The following is a 17,236-nucleotide window of genomic DNA, read 5'->3' as shown; positions in this document are numbered from 1 at the left end:
TTGAGAGCATACCGTTCTGCTCTGACCTACGTCAACACATTCGTCTTCAGGGTCTGCCCAGCGGTATCCAACTTAGGCAAGCTCTTGATTTTTGCCGAGTGTTGGGCACGAGTATCGACAGCGAGAGGCGTCGATGCCGACGGCCGAGCCGTCGATCAGCGGTAAGCGTGTGAAGAGGTTCCTCGCATCCCCTTCCATGGTGACCGCGGTACCTGGAGAATGTGACATGCCATCATCCCGGTCGGCGGTCTGGACTCCACGGTCTGGCTCATATGTAGAGCTGCATGCAGTTGCGCCTGGAGCGACGCAACCTGCTCAGCCAGGTCTTCCAATGATTGTGACGACGTGGTCTTGTTGATTGCACCCCCACCGTCTTCGTGAAGACACGGTCTTGTCCCAAATCATCAGCGTCCCCCACAGATTGCCAATCATTATCAGAAAGGTGATGTTCAGAGATCTGCTTGGAAGCAAGAAGCCAGTCGAGTATTGTACGACATACAGTAATCCAGACGCAAAAAGCAAAAAGATAGGAGAGGGAAACAAAAGGCTTTACAACTCACGACACCAACACTTAAAGCTACCAAATCGTGTCACACCCCTGTGAAGCTTTATGGGTTGCAGACGTCTACAGCGAATTCTCAAAGCACCTCCGCTGGATCACAAAAAGCTGATGAGTAGAGACATGAAGTTTATTAGATAACATAAACGCACTATCGGTTCGTGGCACATACAGCAAGGGAAAGGACAGACCACCTGAGCAGTTGTTCCTAGCACTATACAGATTGTGATTGCATGTCACTCCACAGCGACTTGCGAGCAGCCTGACATAGCATAGCGAAGCAGCGTACTCGTGCAACAGATCCCTGCTGTATGATGCACAGGGAGCAGGAAGAGCGTTGCAGGTAAACACAGCTGTATGTGTGCGAGTCCGATCCCTACACTCATGCTTCTAAGCAAACGGCGAAGTCCTCATCCTCGTCCTTCCACGCGAAGGCCCTAACCTGTACAAGGACATTGCAACCTGATCGCCGTCATCAAGAGAGATAAAGAGCAAGAAGAGCGAGCAAGAGAAGGCCAAGGAGGCAAACTGCAGCTCAAGTCAATGATAGTAGCCGCGGCGCATCCGGGTAGTAACTGTAGTACAAGCAGACTCCCGTGGGTTCCTTACCATCAGGATCTCCAAAGCTCACTGACTTTGGCTTGATCTTCATAGAGAGATGTATCATAGGAGAGCAGCTAGGCCGATAGACTATCCTTGTATGAAGACCGTCTACAGAGCGATACGCTGGCGAAGGAGCATGCAGAGCACCTCTCAAAGCGTAAGACGAATTGACAGGCAGACGAGAGGACCGTGCCATAAAAAGAAAGAAGTATTTTACTACACGGAGATCTTCAGTTTCCGTGAGATGCGAAATCATCTCTCTTGGGGGCTCTCCTTCCCCTCCAGCCAACATGATGCCGCTTGCTGTTCCTCCTCGCCCCTCCATGATGCCGCTTGCTGTTCCTCCTCGCCCCTTCGCTGCTTGCGCCCAGTGCCGTCGCCGCAAGACTCGCTGTGACGAGCAGTTCCCTTGCTCCCGCTGCCTCCGGGCCGGACGCGGGGACGACTGCTCTCGACCAGAGGCTGGTGATGCCGCGCTCGGGACCCCCACGGCAACGCGCGGACTTCGCCGCAGGTCGAGCAAGGCCTGCCTGGGCTGCCAGCTCAAGAAAGTGCGCTGCGGGGAAGCGCGGCCCTGCGCGCGCTGCTTCCGGACAGGGTCCGTGTGCTACGAGGAAGGGGGGCTTCCGCTGGGAGTGGACTTGCAGGGGTACCAGCGGAGGCGAGAGCAGGTGACCCAAGCGTGCGAGCGCTGCAGGAGGTCGCGGCTCAAGTGCGACCCCGAGAGGCCTTGCGGGCGATGCGTCAGGTCAGGCCAGGCGTGCCTGGACGGATGGAGGCGGAGGCGGCAGAGCGGGGCGAGGACGGAGGAGGAGGCAGCAGAGGCTCAGAGCTGCTGCACCTGGTGGGAGGAGGGCTCGGAGGGCTTCCTGGGGTCGGGCGACGAGCTCGTCAGCCCAGACAGCACGTGGGAGATGTACCTGACGGAGGGCGCCTGGGGCGAGGAAGAAGCGCAAGCCGTAGTCCCCCTAGGCCACGGCCCGAGCACAGCGGAGGAGGCCTGGGAGAGGCCGGCGCAGGGCGAGCCTTGGTTTGCATGGGAGGAGGAGGGCGGGCAGTCGAGGGAGGGTCAGGGCAAGTGGGAGGAGTGTCTGAGGGACTAGGAATAAAGCAAGGCTGAGCAGCCCTGTCGTGGAGATGGGCAGCAAGAGGCCTGTCAGGCAACCGTCGTTGTGGGCGAGGAGTGCGCTAGATCACAAGAAGGTGCAGTGTAGAGACATGTAGTTTATTTGAGAGCATACCGTTCTGCTCTGACCTACGTCAACACATTCGTCTTCAGGGTCTGCCCAGCGGTATCCAACTTAGGCAAGCTCTTGATTTTTGCCGAGTGTTGGGCACGAGTATCGACAGCGAGAGGCGTCGATGCCGACGGCCGAGCCGTCGATCAGCGGTAAGCGTGTGAAGAGGTTCCTCGCATCCCCTTCCATGGTGACCGCGGTACCTGGAGAATGTGACATGCCATCATCCCGGTCGGCGGTCTGGACTCCACGGTCTGGCTCATATGTAGAGCTGCATGCAGTTGCGCCTGGAGCGACGCAACCTGCTCAGCCAGGTCTTCCAATGATTGTGACGACGCGGTCTTGTTGATTGCACCCCCACCGTCTTCGTGACGACGCGGTCTTGTCCCAAATCATCAGCGTCCCCCACAGATTGCCAATCATTATCTGAAAGGTGATGCTCAGAGATCTGCTTGGAAGCAAGAAGCCAGTCGAGTATTGTACGACATACAGTAATCCAGACGCAAAAAGCAAAAAGATAGGAGAGGGAAACAAAAGGCTTTACAACTCACGACACCAACACTTAAAGCTACCAAATCGTGTCACACCCCTGTGAAGCTTTATGGGTTGCAGACGTCTACAGCGAATTCTCAAAGCACCTCCGCTGGATCACAAAAAGCTGATGAGTAGAGACATGAAGTTTATTAGATAACATAAACGCACTATCGGTTCGTGGCACATACAGCAAGGGAAAGGACAGACCACCTGAGCAGTTGTTCCTAGCACTATACAGATTGTGATTGCATGTCACTCCACAGCGACTTGCGAGCAGCCTGACATAGCATAGCGAAGCAGCGTACTCGTGCAACAGATCCCTGCTGTATGATGCACAGGGAGCAGGAAGAGCGTTGCAGGTAAACACAGCTGTATGTGTGCGAGTCCGTTCCCTACACTCATGCTTCTAAGCAAACGGCGAAGTCCTCATCCTCGTCCTTCCACGCGAAGGCCCTAACCTGTACAAGGACATTGCAACCTGATCGCCGTCATCAAGAGAGATAAAGAGCAAGAAGAGCGAGCAAGAGAAGGCCAAGGAGGCAAACTGCAGCTCAAGTCAATGATAGTAGCCGCGGCGCATCCGGGTAGTAACTGTAGTACAAGCAGACTCCCGTGGGTTCCTTACCATCAGGATCTCCAAAGCTCACTGACTTTGGCTTGATCTTCATAGAGAGATGTATCATAGGAGAGCAGCTAGGCCGATAGACTATCCTTGTATGAAGACCGTCTACAGAGCGATACGCTGGCGAAGGAGCATGCAGAGCACCTCTCAAAGCGTAAGACGAATTGACAGGCAGACGAGAGGACCGTGCCATAAAAAGAAAGAAGTATTTTACTACACGGAGATCTTCAGTTTCCGTGAGATGCGAAATCATCTCTCTTGGGGGCTCTCCTTCCCCTCCAGCCAACATGATGCCGCTTGCTGTTCCTCCTCGCCCCTCCATGATGCCGCTTGCTGTTCCTCCTCGCCCCTTCGCTGCTTGCGCCCAGTGCCGTCGCCGCAAGACTCGCTGTGACGAGCAGTTCCCTTGCTCCCGCTGCCTCCGGGCCGGACGCGGGGACGACTGCTCTCGACCAGAGGCTGGTGATGCCGCGCTCGGGACCCCCACGGTAACGCGCGGGCTTCGCCGCAGGTCGAGCAAGGCCTGCCTGAGCTGCCAGCTCAAGAAAGTGCGCTGCGGGGAAGCGCGGCCCTGCGCGCGCTGCTTCCGGACAGGGTCCGTGTGCTACGAGGAAGGGGGGCTTCCGCTGGGAGTGGACTTGCAGGGGTACCAGCGGAGGCGAGAGCAGGTGACCCAAGCGTGCGAGCGCTGCAGGAGGTCGCGGCTCAAGTGCGACCCCGAGAGGCCTTGCGGGCGATGCGTCAGGTCAGGCCAGGCGTGCCTGGACGGATGGAGGCGGAGGCGGCAGAGCGGGGCGAGGACGGAGGAGGAGGCAGCAGAGGCTCAGAGCTGCTGCACCTGGTGGGAGGAGGGCTCGGAGGGCTTCCTGGGGTCGGGCGACGAGCTCGTCAGCCCAGACAGCACGTGGGAGATGTACCTGACGGAGGGCGCCTGGGGCGAGGAAGAAGCGCAAGCCGTAGTCCCCCTAGGCCACGGCCCGAGCACGGCGGAGGAGGCCTGGGAGAGGCCGGCGCAGGGCGAGCCTTGGTTTGCATGGGAGGAGGAGGGCGGGCAGTCGAGGGAGGGTCAGGGCAAGTGGGAGGAGTGTCTGAGGGACTAGGAATAAAGCAAGGCTGAGCAGCCCTGTCGTGGAGATGGGCAGCAAGAGGCCTGTCAGGCAACCGTCGTTGTGGGCGAGGAGTGCGCTAGATCACAAGAAGGTGCAGTGTAGAGACATGTAGTTTATTTGAGAGCATACCGTTCTGCTCTGACCTACGTCAACACATTCGTCTTCAGGGTCTGCCCAGCGGTATCCAACTTAGGCAAGCTCTTGATTTTTGCCGAGTGTTGGGCACGAGTATCGACAGCGAGAGGCGTCGATGCCGACGGCCGAGCCGTCGATCAGCGGTAAGCGTGTGAAGAGGTTCCTCGCATCCCCTTCCATGGTGACCGCGGTACCTGGAGAATGTGACATGCCATCATCCCGGTCGGCGGTCTGGACTCCACGGTCTGGCTCATATGTAGAGCTGCATGCAGTTGCGCCTGGAGCGACGCAACCTGCTCAGCCAGGTCTTCCAATGATTGTGACGACGTGGTCTTGTTGATTGCACCCCCACCGTCTTCGTGAAGACACGGTCTTGTCCCAAATCATCAGCGTCCCCCACAGATTGCCAATCATTATCAGAAAGGTGATGTTCAGAGATCTGCTTGGAAGCAAGAAGCCAGTCGAGTATTGTACGACATACAGTAATCCAGACGCAAAAAGCAAAAAGATAGGAGAGGGAAACAAAAGACTTTACAACTCACGACACCAACACTTAAAGCTACCAAATCGTGTCACACCCCTGTGAAGCTTTATGGGTTGCAGACGTCTACAGCGAATTCTCAAAGCACCTCCGCTGGATCACAAAAAGCTGATGAGTAGAGACATGAAGTTTATTAGATAACATAAACGCACTATCGGTTCGTGGCACATACAGCAAGGGAAAGGACAGACCACCTGAGCAGTTGTTCCAAGCACTATACAGATTGTGATTGCAGGTCACTCCACAGCGACTTGCGAGCAGCCTGACATAGCATAGCGAAGCAGCGTACTCGTGCAACAGATCCCTGCTGTATGATGCACAGGGAGCAGGAAGAGCGTTGCAGGTAAACACAGCTGTATGTGTGCGAGTCCGTTCCCTACACTCATGCTTCTAAGCAAACGGCGAAGTCCTCATCCTCGTCCTTCCACGCGAAGGCCCTAACCTGTACAAGGACATTGCAACCTGATCGCCGTCATCAAGAGAGATAAAGAGCAAGAAGAGCGAGCAAGAGAAGGCCAAGGAGGCAAACTGCAGCTCAAGTCAATGATAGTAGCCGCGGCGCATCCGGGTAGTAACTGTAGTACAAGCAGACTCCCGTGGGTTCCTTACCATCAGGATCTCCAAAGCTCACTGACTTTGGCTTGATCTTCATAGAGAGATGTATCATAGGAGAGCAGCTAGGCCGATAGACTATCCTTGTATGAAGACCGTCTACAGAGCGATACGCTGGCGAAGGAGCATGCAGAGCACCTCTCAAAGCGTAAGACGAATTGACAGGCAGACGAGAGGACCGTGCCATAAAAAGAAAGAAGTATTTTACTACACGGAGATCTTCAGTTTCCGTGAGATGCGAAATCATCTCTCTTGGGGGCTCTCCTTCCCCTCCAGCCAACATGATGCCGCTTGCTGTTCCTCCTCGCCCCTCCATGATGCCGCTTGCTGTTCCTCCTCGCCCCTCCATGATGCCGCTTGCTGTTCCTCCTCGCCCCTCCATGATGCCGCTTGCTGTTCCTCCTCGCCCCTTCGCTGCTTGCGCCCAGTGCCGTCGCCGCAAGACTCGCTGTGACGAGCAGTTCCCTTGCTCCCGCTGCCTCCGGGCCGGACGCGGGGACGACTGCTCTCGACCAGAGGCTGGTGATGCCGCGCTCGGGACCCCCACGGTAACGCGCGGACTTCGCCGCAGGTCGAGCAAGGCCTGCCTGAGCTGCCAGCTCAAGAAAGTGCGCTGCGGGGAAGCGCGGCCCTGCGCGCGCTGCTTCCGGACAGGGTCCGTGTGCTACGAGGAAGGGGGGCTTCCGCTGGGAGTGGACTTGCAGGGGTACCAGCGGAGGCGAGAGCAGGTGACCCAAGCGTGCGAGCGCTGCAGGAGGTCGCGGCTCAAGTGCGACCCCGAGAGGCCTTGCGGGCGATGCGTCAGGTCAGGCCAGGCGTGCCTGGACGGATGGAGGCGGAGGCGGCAGAGCGGGGCGAGGACGGAGGAGGAGGCAGCAGAGGCTCAGAGCTGCTGCACCTGGTGGGAGGAGGGCTCGGAGGGCTTCCTGGGGTCGGGCGACGAGCTCGTCAGCCCAGACAGCACGTGGGAGATGTACCTGACGGAGGGCGCCTGGGGCGAGGAAGAAGCGCAAGCCGTAGTCCCCCTAGGCCACGGCCCGAGCACGGCGGAGGAGGCCTGGGAGAGGCCGGCGCAGGGCGAGCCTTGGTTTGCATGGGAGGAGGAGGGCGGGCAGTCGAGGGAGGGTCAGGGCAAGTGGGAGGAGTGTCTGAGGGACTAGGAATAAAGCAAGGCTGAGCAGCCCTGTCGTGGAGATGGGCAGCAAGAGGCCTGTCAGGCAACCGTCGTTGTGGGCGAGGAGTGCGCTAGATCACAAGAAGGTGCAGTGTAGAGACATGTAGTTTATTTGAGAGCATACCGTTCTGCTCTGACCTACGTCAACACATTCGTCTTCAGGGTCTGCCCAGCGGTATCCAACTTAGGCAAGCTCTTGATTTTTGCCGAGTGTTGGGCACGAGTATCGACAGCGAGAGGCGTCGATGCCGACGGCCGAGCCGTCGATCAGCGGTAAGCGTGTGAAGAGGTTCCTCGCATCCCCTTCCATGGTGACCGCGGTACCTGGAGAATGTGACATGCCATCATCCCGGTCGGCGGTCTGGACTCCACGGTCTGGCTCATATGTAGAGCTGCATGCAGTTGCGCCTGGAGCGACGCAACCTGCTCAGCCAGGTCTTCCAATGATTGTGACGACGTGGTCTTGTTGATTGCACCCCCACCGTCTTCGTGAAGACACGGTCTTGTCCCAAATCATCAGCGTCCCCCACAGATTGCCAATCATTATCAGAAAGGTGATGTTCAGAGATCTGCTTGGAAGCAAGAAGCCAGTCGAGTATTGTACGACATACAGTAATCCAGACGCAAAAAGCAAAAAGATAGGAGAGGGAAACAAAAGACTTTACAACTCACGACACCAACACTTAAAGCTACCAAATCGTGTCACACCCCTGTGAAGCTTTATGGGTTGCAGACGTCTACAGCGAATTCTCAAAGCACCTCCGCTGGATCACAAAAAGCTGATGAGTAGAGACATGAAGTTTATTAGATAACATAAACGCACTATCGGTTCGTGGCACATACAGCAAGGGAAAGGACAGACCACCTGAGCAGTTGTTCCAAGCACTATACAGATTGTGATTGCAGGTCACTCCACAGCGACTTGCGAGCAGCCTGACATAGCATAGCGAAGCAGCGTACTCGTGCAACAGATCCCTGCTGTATGATGCACAGGGAGCAGGAAGAGCGTTGCAGGTAAACACAGCTGTATGTGTGCGAGTCCGATCCCTACACTCATGCTTCTAAGCAAACGGCGAAGTCCTCATCCTCGTCCTTCCACGCGAAGGCCCTAACCTGTACAAGGACATTGCAACCTGATCGCCGTCATCAAGAGAGATAAAGAGCAAGAAGAGCGAGCAAGAGAAGGCCAAGGAGGCAAACTGCAGCTCAAGTCAATGATAGTAGCCGCGGCGCATCCGGGTAGTAACTGTAGTACAAGCAGACTCCCGTGGGTTCCTTACCATCAGGATCTCCAAAGCTCACTGACTTTGGCTTGATCTTCATAGAGAGATGTATCATAGGAGAGCAGCTAGGCCGATAGACTATCCTTGTATGAAGACCGTCTACAGAGCGATACGCTGGCGAAGGAGCATGCAGAGCACCTCTCAAAGCGTAAGACGAATTGACAGGCAGACGAGAGGACCGTGCCATAAAAAGAAAGAAGTATTTTACTACACGGAGATCTTCAGTTTCCGTGAGATGCGAAATCATCTCTCTTGGGGGCTCTCCTTCCCCTCCAGCCAACATGATGCCGCTTGCTGTTCCTCCTCGCCCCTCCATGATGCCGCTTGCTGTTCCTCCTCGCCCCTCCATGATGCCGCTTGCTGTTCCTCCTCGCCCCTTCGCTGCTTGCGCCCAGTGCCGTCGCCGCAAGACTCGCTGTGACGAGCAGTTCCCTTGCTCCCGCTGCCTCCGGGCCGGACGCGGGGACGACTGCTCTCGACCAGAGGCTGGTGATGCCGCGCTCGGGACCCCCACGGCAACGCGCGGACTTCGCCGCAGGTCGAGCAAGGCCTGCCTGGGCTGCCAGCTCAAGAAAGTGCGCTGCGGGGAAGCGCGGCCCTGCGCGCGCTGCTTCCGGACAGGGTCCGTGTGCTACGAGGAAGGGGGGCTTCCGCTGGGAGTGGACTTGCAGGGGTACCAGCGGAGGCGAGAGCAGGTGACCCAAGCGTGCGAGCGCTGCAGGAGGTCGCGGCTCAAGTGCGACCCCGAGAGGCCTTGCGGGCGATGCGTCAGGTCAGGCCAGGCGTGCCTGGACGGATGGAGGCGGAGGCGGCAGAGCGGGGCGAGGACGGAGGAGGAGGCAGCAGAGGCTCAGAGCTGCTGCACCTGGTGGGAGGAGGGCTCGGAGGGCTTCCTGGGGTCGGGCGACGAGCTCGTCAGCCCAGACAGCACGTGGGAGATGTACCTGACGGAGGGCGCCTGGGGCGAGGAAGAAGCGCAAGCCGCAGTCCCCCTAGGCCACGGCCCGAGCACGGCGGAGGAGGCCTGGGAGAGGCCGGCGCAGGGCGAGCCTTGGTTTGCATGGGAGGAGGAGGGCGGGCAGTCGAGGGAGGGTCAGGGCAAGTGGGAGGAGTGTCTGAGGGACTAGGAATAAAGCAAGGCTGAGCAGCCCTGTCGTGGAGATGGGCAGCAAGAGGCCTGTCAGGCAACCGTCGTTGTGGGCGAGGAGTGCGCTAGATCACAAGAAGGTGCAGTGTAGAGACATGTAGTTTATTTGAGAGCATACCGTTCTGCTCTGACCTACGTCAACACATTCGTCTTCAGGGTCTGCCCAGCGGTATCCAACTTAGGCAAGCTCTTGATTTTTGCCGAGTGTTGGGCACGAGTATCGACGGCGAGAGGCGTCGATGCCGACGGCCGTGCCGTCGATCAGCGGTAAGCGTGTGAAGAGGTTCCTCGCATCCCCTTCCATGGTGACCGCGGTACCTGGAGAATGTGACATGCCATCATCCCGGTCGGCGGTCTGGACTCCACGGTCTGGCTCATATGTAGAGCTGCATGCAGTTGCGCCTGGAGCGACGCAACCTGCTCAGCCAGGTCTTCCAATGATTGTGACGACGCGGTCTTGTTGATTGCACCCCCACCGTCTTCGTGACGACGCGGTCTTGTCCCAAATCATCAGCGTCCCCCACAGATTGCCAATCATTATCTGAAAGGTGATGCTCAGAGATCTGCTTGGAAGCAAGAAGCCAGTCGAGTATTGTACGACATACAGTAATCCAGACGCAAAAAGCAAAAAGATAGGAGAGGGAAACAAAAGGCTTTACAACTCACGACACCAACACTTAAAGCTACCAAATCGTGTCACACCCCTGTGAAGCTTTATGGGTTGCAGACGTCTACAGCGAATTCTCAAAGCACCTCCGCTAGATCACAAAAAGCTGATGAGTAGAGACATGAAGTTTATTAGATAACATAAACGCACTATCGGTTCGTGGCACATACAGCAAGGGAAAGGACAGACCACCTGAGCAGTTGTTCCTAGCACTATACAGATTGTGATTGCAGGTCACTCCACAGCGACTTGCGAGCAGCCTGACATAGCATAGCGAAGCAGCGTACTCGTGCAACAGATCCCTGCTGTATGATGCACAGGGAGCAGGAAGAGCGTTGCAGGTAAACACAGCTGTATGTGTGCGAGTCCGTTCCCTACACTCATGCTTCTAAGCAAACGGCGAAGTCCTCATCCTCGTCCTTCCACGCGAAGGCCCTAACCTGTACAAGGACATTGCAACCTGATCGCCGTCATCAAGAGAGATAAAGAGCAAGAAGAGCGAGCAAGAGAAGGCCAAGGAGGCAAACTGCAGCTCAAGTCAATGATAGTAGCCGCGGCGCATCCGGGTAGTAACTGTAGTACAAGCAGACTCCCGTGGGTTCCTTACCATCAGGATCTCCAAAGCTCACTGACTTTGGCTTGATCTTCATAGAGAGATGTATCATAGGAGAGCAGCTAGGCCGATAGACTATCCTTGTATGAAGACCGTCTACAGAGCGATACGCTGGCGAAGGAGCATGCAGAGCACCTCTCAAAGCGTAAGACGAATTGACAGGCAGACGAGAGGACCGTGCCATAAAAAGAAAGAAGTATTTTACTACACGGAGATCTTCAGTTTCCGTGAGATGCGAAATCATCTCTCTTGGGGGCTCTCCTTCCCCTCCAGCCAACATGATGCCGCTTGCTGTTCCTCCTCGCCCCTCCATGATGCCGCTTGCTGTTCCTCCTCGCCCCTTCGCTGCTTGCGCCCAGTGCCGTCGCCGCAAGACTCGCTGTGACGAGCAGTTCCCTTGCTCCCGCTGCCTCCGGGCCGGACGCGGGGACGACTGCTCTCGACCAGAGGCTGGTGATGCCGCGCTCGGGACCCCCACGGCAACGCGCGGACTTCGCCGCAGGTCGAGCAAGGCCTGCCTGGGCTGCCAGCTCAAGAAAGTGCGCTGCGGGGAAGCGCGGCCCTGCGCGCGCTGCTTCCGGACAGGGTCCGTGTGCTACGAGGAAGGGGGGCTTCCGCTGGGAGTGGACTTGCAGGGGTACCAGCGGAGGCGAGAGCAGGTGACCCAAGCGTGCGAGCGCTGCAGGAGGTCGCGGCTCAAGTGCGACCCCGAGAGGCCTTGCGGGCGATGCGTCAGGTCAGGCCAGGCGTGCCTGGACGGATGGAGGCGGAGGCGGCAGAGCGGGGCGAGGACGGAGGAGGAGGCAGCAGAGGCTCAGAGCTGCTGCACCTGGTGGGAGGAGGGCTCGGAGGGCTTCCTGGGGTCGGGCGACGAGCTCGTCAGCCCAGACAGCACGTGGGAGATGTACCTGACGGAGGGCGCCTGGGGCGAGGAAGAAGCGCAAGACGCAGTCCCCCTAGGCCACGGCCCGAGCACGGCGGAGGAGGCCTGGGAGAGGCCGGCGCAGGGCGAGCCTTGGTTTGCATGGGAGGAGGAGGGCGGGCAGTCGAGGGAGGGTCAGGGCAAGTGGGAGGAGTGTCTGAGGGACTAGGAATAAAGCAAGGCTGAGCAGCCCTGTCGTGGAGATGGGCAGCAAGAGGCCTGTCAGGCAACCGTCGTTGTGGGCGAGGAGTGCGAGGCATCTTGGTTTGGAGGCAGGACTGTCATCCTGCCTTGCTGAGAGGACAAAATGACAAGAGTGAAATCCTGAACGAAGAGAACAAGTGTAGTGAATGACAACTTTCACTCTATCTCTGAATCTAACGATGTTTGTTTGGCATTGTCAAAACTTTCAATCGTGAGAGTTTTTCACATCCACATACACTACCACCCCACCACTTGTCAAGTACTGAGAAAAGTACCCGTCTTGACAGAGGCACATTTGAAAGCTGGTCAAACATGCGCTAGTCTAACTAACCCATGGCGGGCGCCACGGCTTTGTTGGCGGAGCTGCTGGCGTCTGTGCCGGTGGTAGCCGAAGCTTGCTTGCAGGACATGCAGACACTCGGAGAGCTCGCGAGCTGCTGCGTGTCTGAGAAGCTCGAAGAAGGGAAGGAACTCGTGGAGGAAGGCAGGCAGGTGTTGGGCATGTACGTTCTGACTGGAGGGCAAGTCGCCTTGAAGAGCAGGCAGCACGGGGGCTCATCGGAGCTCATGAAGACCATCCAAGCAGCTCAAGGATCCTCTCCTCCCAGGATCCTCTGCCTGTGGCCTGCTCTCACTGGTGACCCTTGCCGCATGTCGATCGCTGCCATGCCGGGCGGAGCTTCGGTAGTCTGCATCCCTCGCAAGTCTCTCATCGCAACCGTGAGGCGCGTGCGATCACTCGACAAGCTAGTGGAGTGTGTCATCAACGGCTTGAAAGGCGACCATGGCGACAAGATCGTAGAGCGAGTATCAGTCCTCTTGCTAGTCTCTTCCCCTGACACGAACCCACATAGATCCGGGCGAAGTTGATGCAGGTGTTCCTGGTAGAAGAGGAGCCGCAGCAACCTCCGCCCAAGGAGGAGAGCAAGACCGAAGGAGAGAACAGCCGAGAGGGAGGAGACGTGGACATCTGGGCTGTGCCCATGGAAGCAATAGGTTGTCACGGTAAACAGCTCGTACTACAGAACCAGGTAGAGCACCTTGCGGCAGCTGGGGTGAGGAAGATGAGGGAGGTGGCAGAGCTGCTCCAGGATCTGTATGAGGAATGCAAGAGTCTTGCAGCAAGCGAACAGGTACGGAGAAGCCGCGGAGTATGGAAGGCAGACAGGTGAGCGGGTTGAGGTGGAGGGCTGTTGGTTTATGTTTGACCAGTGCACTTCCTGGAGGGAATCGAGAGCAGCGAGGATGCGAGCGAGGCGACAGTGAAGGTTGACAAGGAGCTGAAGCGAGTGAAGCACCTGATAACACGGCAAGTCACCACCTCCTCTTCGTTCCTCACTCTGCTGCTTCTTCAGCTGGACTGTCATCGACCAGAACATCAGCTGCATCCTTCAGTTTGCCGGTCAAGCCTCGTTGGACGGGTCGCCGACGCTGGACAAGTCATTTCCTCCAATCGCAGGGTTGATCGGAAACCGGCGGATCCTCCGCGCAGAGCAGCGAGCAGAGCGGCTAAGCGAGACTGGGATCCTGATGTTCGAGAGCAGGTGGGGGAGGAGGGAGTTGGTGGAAACTGACATGAAGCGGAAGGTGGAAGGTGGAGGACCATTCGGAAGCAGGAAAGCTGCTCGAGATCTCCAGCTCCCTCCTCCTCGAGGCCTCCGACAGTTTCGAGATCGCGGGGAGGAGAGACCGGTCCTCGTCCTGCCTCAAACGATCCCGGGTTGCCTCCGGCTACTCCCTCACCCAGCAGGTTTCCTCCCCTGCTCTCCTGCTCGCTTTCGTTTCCCCGCCCATGTCCTCCTCCCTTGTCCTCCTCTCTCCTTCCCTCCTTCCCTGCTCACCTTTCTCTCCTCTTCGTCATCTTGTCTCATTTGAAGAAACTCATTGTAAACGCTTCAGGCGCATGCTCTCTTAAAGTTGGAGAGGTTCGAGGAAGCGATCGAATTGTTCAAGAGCGCGAGGAGCCTGCTGCAGGTAACGGATGAGGAAGAGGAGGGTATGGTAGAGCGGGAGCAGGAGAGAGGGAGCAAGGAGGGAGGGACCAGTCAGTCGATTGATGCCTTGATCAGTACGAGCCAACATGGGATGAAATCCTTTCGCTGGAGAAGGCGCAGGAGGCGGAAGAACAGTTGGTGCAGGCAGTCTTGTTCCATGGAAACTGGTGAGGAGGAGAAAACCAAGGCGAGAGAAGAGGGCTAAGAGGGTGAGGGTGAGCAGGGTGAAACGAGCGAGGAGGGCGAGGACGAGGACGAGGACGAGGGAGGAGGAGGAGGAGGAGGAGGTGGTGGTGGTTGTGGAGGAAGAGGAGTTTTTGTGAGGAGGATCATCGCGATGTTTCAGGTGGCTGGGGCAGGCTCGCTCGCATGCCGTCAGGTTCAATCGCGAGAAGGTATCTGACAGCTGGGGTTGAGCTGGGGCTGACGCATTTGACACCTCAGAATGTTTACGAGGGGGATTTTGACAAGGCGGAGCAAGCGTTCCTGCTGAGCGAACAGGTGTAGGAGCTTGTCCAGCTGCGTTCGAGCTGACGAGTGTTAGATCTTCGCTTCCGTGAGTGCGAAGAATCTAGAGATGCAGGCGACGAGTGAAAAGAATGTGAACAGGTGAAGGAGGAGGAGGAGAAATGCGGGGGAGAAGGGAAGGGGAGGTTGAGGAGTAGGAGGAGGAGCAGGGGAAACGGACAAGAGGGAGTAGGAGGAGGAGGAGGACAAAATAATAGTGGTGGTGGTGGTGGTAGGAGGAGGAGGAGAGGGGAGGAGGAAAAAAGAGGAGGAAAGGGGAGGAGAGGTAGCTGGAGGAGGAGGAGACATCGGATGGTCGTGCTCATTGCATTTCTCTTCCTATTCGTCTTCTCCTCATCTCCTCTTCGCCGCATTTCTTCCATCTCCCTCCTCTGACCGCGGGCAGGAGGAACAACATCGCCTCAAGACTCGTCGCCATCGAGCTCCAGCCTCCTCTCAACCTGCATGAGGTGAGCGGCAGGAGCGTCTGCGATGAGCTGAGACGGGGGCAGGAGAAGCAGAAGATGCGGTACAGGATCAGCGTGAGTCCAGGAGAGGAGCCGCCGCGTCTCTGACGTCTGCAAGCAGCAGCTGCGCAGCCAGCTGAGAAGGGAAGTGATAACGGATGAGGAGTACAGGAAGAGCAAGCGAAGCTTGATCTCCTCCCTGCAGGCAGAGGTTGATGCACTCCTGCTTCTGCTGCTTCTGCTGCTGCTCCTGCTCCTGCTCCTGCTCCTGCTCCTGCTCCTGCTGCCGCCGCCGCCGCCGCCGCCGCCGCCGCCGCTGCTGCTGCTGCTGCTGCTCTTCCTCCCAACCATTTTGGACCTCTAACTTTCTCTCATCCTCCTCCCTCTCCCTGCACTCCCACTGGTCCTTCTTTCCGCTCTCCTCTGACGCATCATGGCAGATTGCAGCTGAAAAGTCAGCCAAGGTCGTCGCGCTGTCCGGCATCTTCGAGCAGCAGAAGAACATGGGAGATCCTCTTGCTGCTGCCAAGACCATGCAGGTGAAGGAGGAGGAGGGAGAGGAGAAGGGAGAAGTGGAGGGAGAGGAGAGAGAAGAGGAGGGGGAGGAGAAGGAGAGGAGAAGGGAGGGGAGGGAGAGGAGGAGACAGAGGAGGAGGGAGAAGAGGAAGAGGAGAGGAGAGGGGGAGGTGGGAGGGAGAAGGAGCAGGACAAGGACGAGGGAGAAGATGAAAGAGAAGGAGTGGTTGTGGGCAGCAGGAGGAGCAAGAGATGACTAAGATGAACATCCTGCAGCGACTTGCTGAGCTGCAAAGAGATCGATACGGCGACCTAGTCGCGCAGAGAGACTTTCTCCTTCTCTCTCAGCTTCACTACCAAGAGGCCAACGACCCCGCAGGGGTGAGCCAAAATTTATTGATTTTGCCGCCGCTGATCATGCTGCTGCTGCTGCTGCTGCTGCTGCTGCTGCTGCTGCTGCTGCTGCTGCTGCTGCTGCTGCTGCTGATGATGATGATGATGATGATGATGATGATGATGATGATGATGATGCCGCTGCCACTGCCGCTTCCGCAGCAGCAGCGCCTCCTCCTCCGCTTCTTTTCTTCTTCTCAACCCCCCTCCCTTCGTTGTCCTCTTCCTCTCCTCACTAGCCTCTACAGGCGTCGCTAGCGAGACGAGAGCTCGGTGAAGTTCATTTCCTCATGGTGAGTGACGTTGATACATCAGCATGAGCAGAGCTACTCGTGAACGTGCTGCCTCCTCTTACCTCCTCCTCTCTTCCTCCTCCTCTCTCCCCTGCTCTTCTTCTCTTTCTTCACTCTTCCTCCTCTCTCTCCCCCCTTCTCTCTTTCTCCTCTCTTCTTCCTCCTCTCTTCCTCCTTCTCCTTCTCCTCTTCGCCAGCCCTCGAGACCGCGGCTCCCGCTCCTCCTCCTCCTTCTCCTCCGTGATCCGCTCTTCCTCCTCCTCATACTGTTCATCTTCCTCTCGTCGCTTCCATCAACATTTCCTCAACGATGATCCAGGCAAACATGAAGCAGTCATCAGCAAGCTTCCAAGAGGCCTTTTCCTCTCCCTCCTCTCCCTCCTCTCCCTCCTCTCCCTCCTCTCCCTCCTCTCCTTCCTCATCAGACGTGGCTGGAGAACTCCTCGCTCGCGAAGGCCTTGCAAGGCAATATCCTCCTCCTCCTCCTCCTCCTCCTCCTCCTCCTCCTCCTCCTCCTCCTCCTCCTCCTCCTCCTCCTCCTCCTCCGCTTCTCACTCTTCTCTCCTTCTCTCTTCACACGTCGACACAGAAATTTTCTCTTCCTCGGGCGTCTAGAGGAGGCGGAAAAACTTCTGAAGGAGGTGGAGGAGAGGAGCAGAGACACGTTGCAGCTCGTCCGAGTTCAGCATGCGATCGGAAGAGTGAAGATGAGAAGCGGAAGGTAGCGGAGGAGGAGGAGGAGGAGGAGGAGGAGGAGGAGGTGAAGGTGGTGGTGGTGGAGCAAGAACCAAGAAAAGGGAAGGAGAAGTGAAAGAAGAACGATAGAGAGGGAGAGAAGAGGAGAGGAGAGGAGGAAGAAGTGAGAGGAGACAGCACAAGTCGACCAGGGAGTTCGGGTAGTGAAAGGGAAGCGGACGGGAGGAGAGGGAGAAGGGAAGGGAAGGGAGGGAAGGGAAGGGAGGGAAGGGAAGGGAGGGACTCACTGTCATGGTGATCAGGTTGTCGTCCGCGGACAGCTTCTTCTGCTCGGCATCGCAGGCCTACAGAAACTCCTGCGACCTCTTCCTCTCCGCTATGTACGACCCTCTCCTCCTCTTTCTGTA

At 57.4% G+C, this 17,236-nt stretch overlaps 5 protein-coding genes across 5 annotated transcripts; all 5 read left to right on the top strand.

The window, feature by feature from the left end:
* Nucleotides 1-1,452: 1,452 nt before the first annotated feature.
* On the top strand, nucleotides 1,453-2,265 carry GUITHDRAFT_114221 (hypothetical protein; the record flags this gene model as incomplete). Its single annotated transcript, XM_005826647.1, has 1 exon — nucleotides 1,453-2,265. One exon carries the CDS (start codon nucleotides 1,453-1,455, stop codon nucleotides 2,263-2,265), a length of 813 nt encoding a protein of 270 aa, XP_005826704.1.
* A 1,578-nt stretch (nucleotides 2,266-3,843) lies between these two features.
* Nucleotides 3,844-4,656, top strand: GUITHDRAFT_114220 (hypothetical protein; the record flags this gene model as incomplete). Its single annotated transcript, XM_005826646.1, has 1 exon — nucleotides 3,844-4,656. The coding sequence occupies one exon, from the start codon at nucleotides 3,844-3,846 to the stop codon at nucleotides 4,654-4,656; it is 813 nt and encodes a 270-aa protein (XP_005826703.1).
* Nucleotides 4,657-6,213: 1,557 nt separating this feature from the next.
* Nucleotides 6,214-8,787, top strand: GUITHDRAFT_59690 (hypothetical protein; the record flags this gene model as incomplete). The annotated part of the gene is made up of 2 exons (XM_005826645.1): nucleotides 6,214-6,385; nucleotides 8,687-8,787. Coding segments are annotated over 2 exons (273 nt in total), but the record flags the coding sequence as incomplete, so codon positions are not given.
* A 2,328-nt stretch (nucleotides 8,788-11,115) lies between these two features.
* GUITHDRAFT_114217 (hypothetical protein) lies at nucleotides 11,116-11,928 on the top strand (the record flags this gene model as incomplete). Its single annotated transcript, XM_005826644.1, has 1 exon — nucleotides 11,116-11,928. One exon carries the CDS (start codon nucleotides 11,116-11,118, stop codon nucleotides 11,926-11,928), a length of 813 nt encoding a protein of 270 aa, XP_005826701.1.
* A 368-nt stretch (nucleotides 11,929-12,296) lies between these two features.
* On the top strand, nucleotides 12,297-16,160 carry GUITHDRAFT_114216 (hypothetical protein; the record flags this gene model as incomplete). Its single annotated transcript, XM_005826643.1, has 15 exons — nucleotides 12,297-12,761; nucleotides 12,818-13,131; nucleotides 13,319-13,507; nucleotides 13,551-13,713; nucleotides 13,863-13,937; nucleotides 14,033-14,124; nucleotides 14,304-14,352; nucleotides 14,402-14,458; nucleotides 14,502-14,566; nucleotides 14,871-14,934; nucleotides 14,977-15,006; nucleotides 15,053-15,142; nucleotides 15,372-15,470; nucleotides 15,685-15,828; nucleotides 16,089-16,160. 15 exons carry the CDS (start codon nucleotides 12,297-12,299, stop codon nucleotides 16,158-16,160), a joined length of 1,968 nt encoding a protein of 655 aa, XP_005826700.1.
* Nucleotides 16,161-17,236: the final 1,076 nt, after the last annotated feature.

Source organism: Guillardia theta (assembly GCF_000315625.1).
Source record: "Guillardia theta CCMP2712 unplaced genomic scaffold GUITHscaffold_73, whole genome shotgun sequence".
NCBI classification, from domain to species: Eukaryota; class Cryptophyceae; order Pyrenomonadales; family Geminigeraceae; genus Guillardia; species Guillardia theta.
Note: the sequence above shows the minus strand (reverse complement) of the source record. Positions and strands in the feature narration are given on the sequence as shown.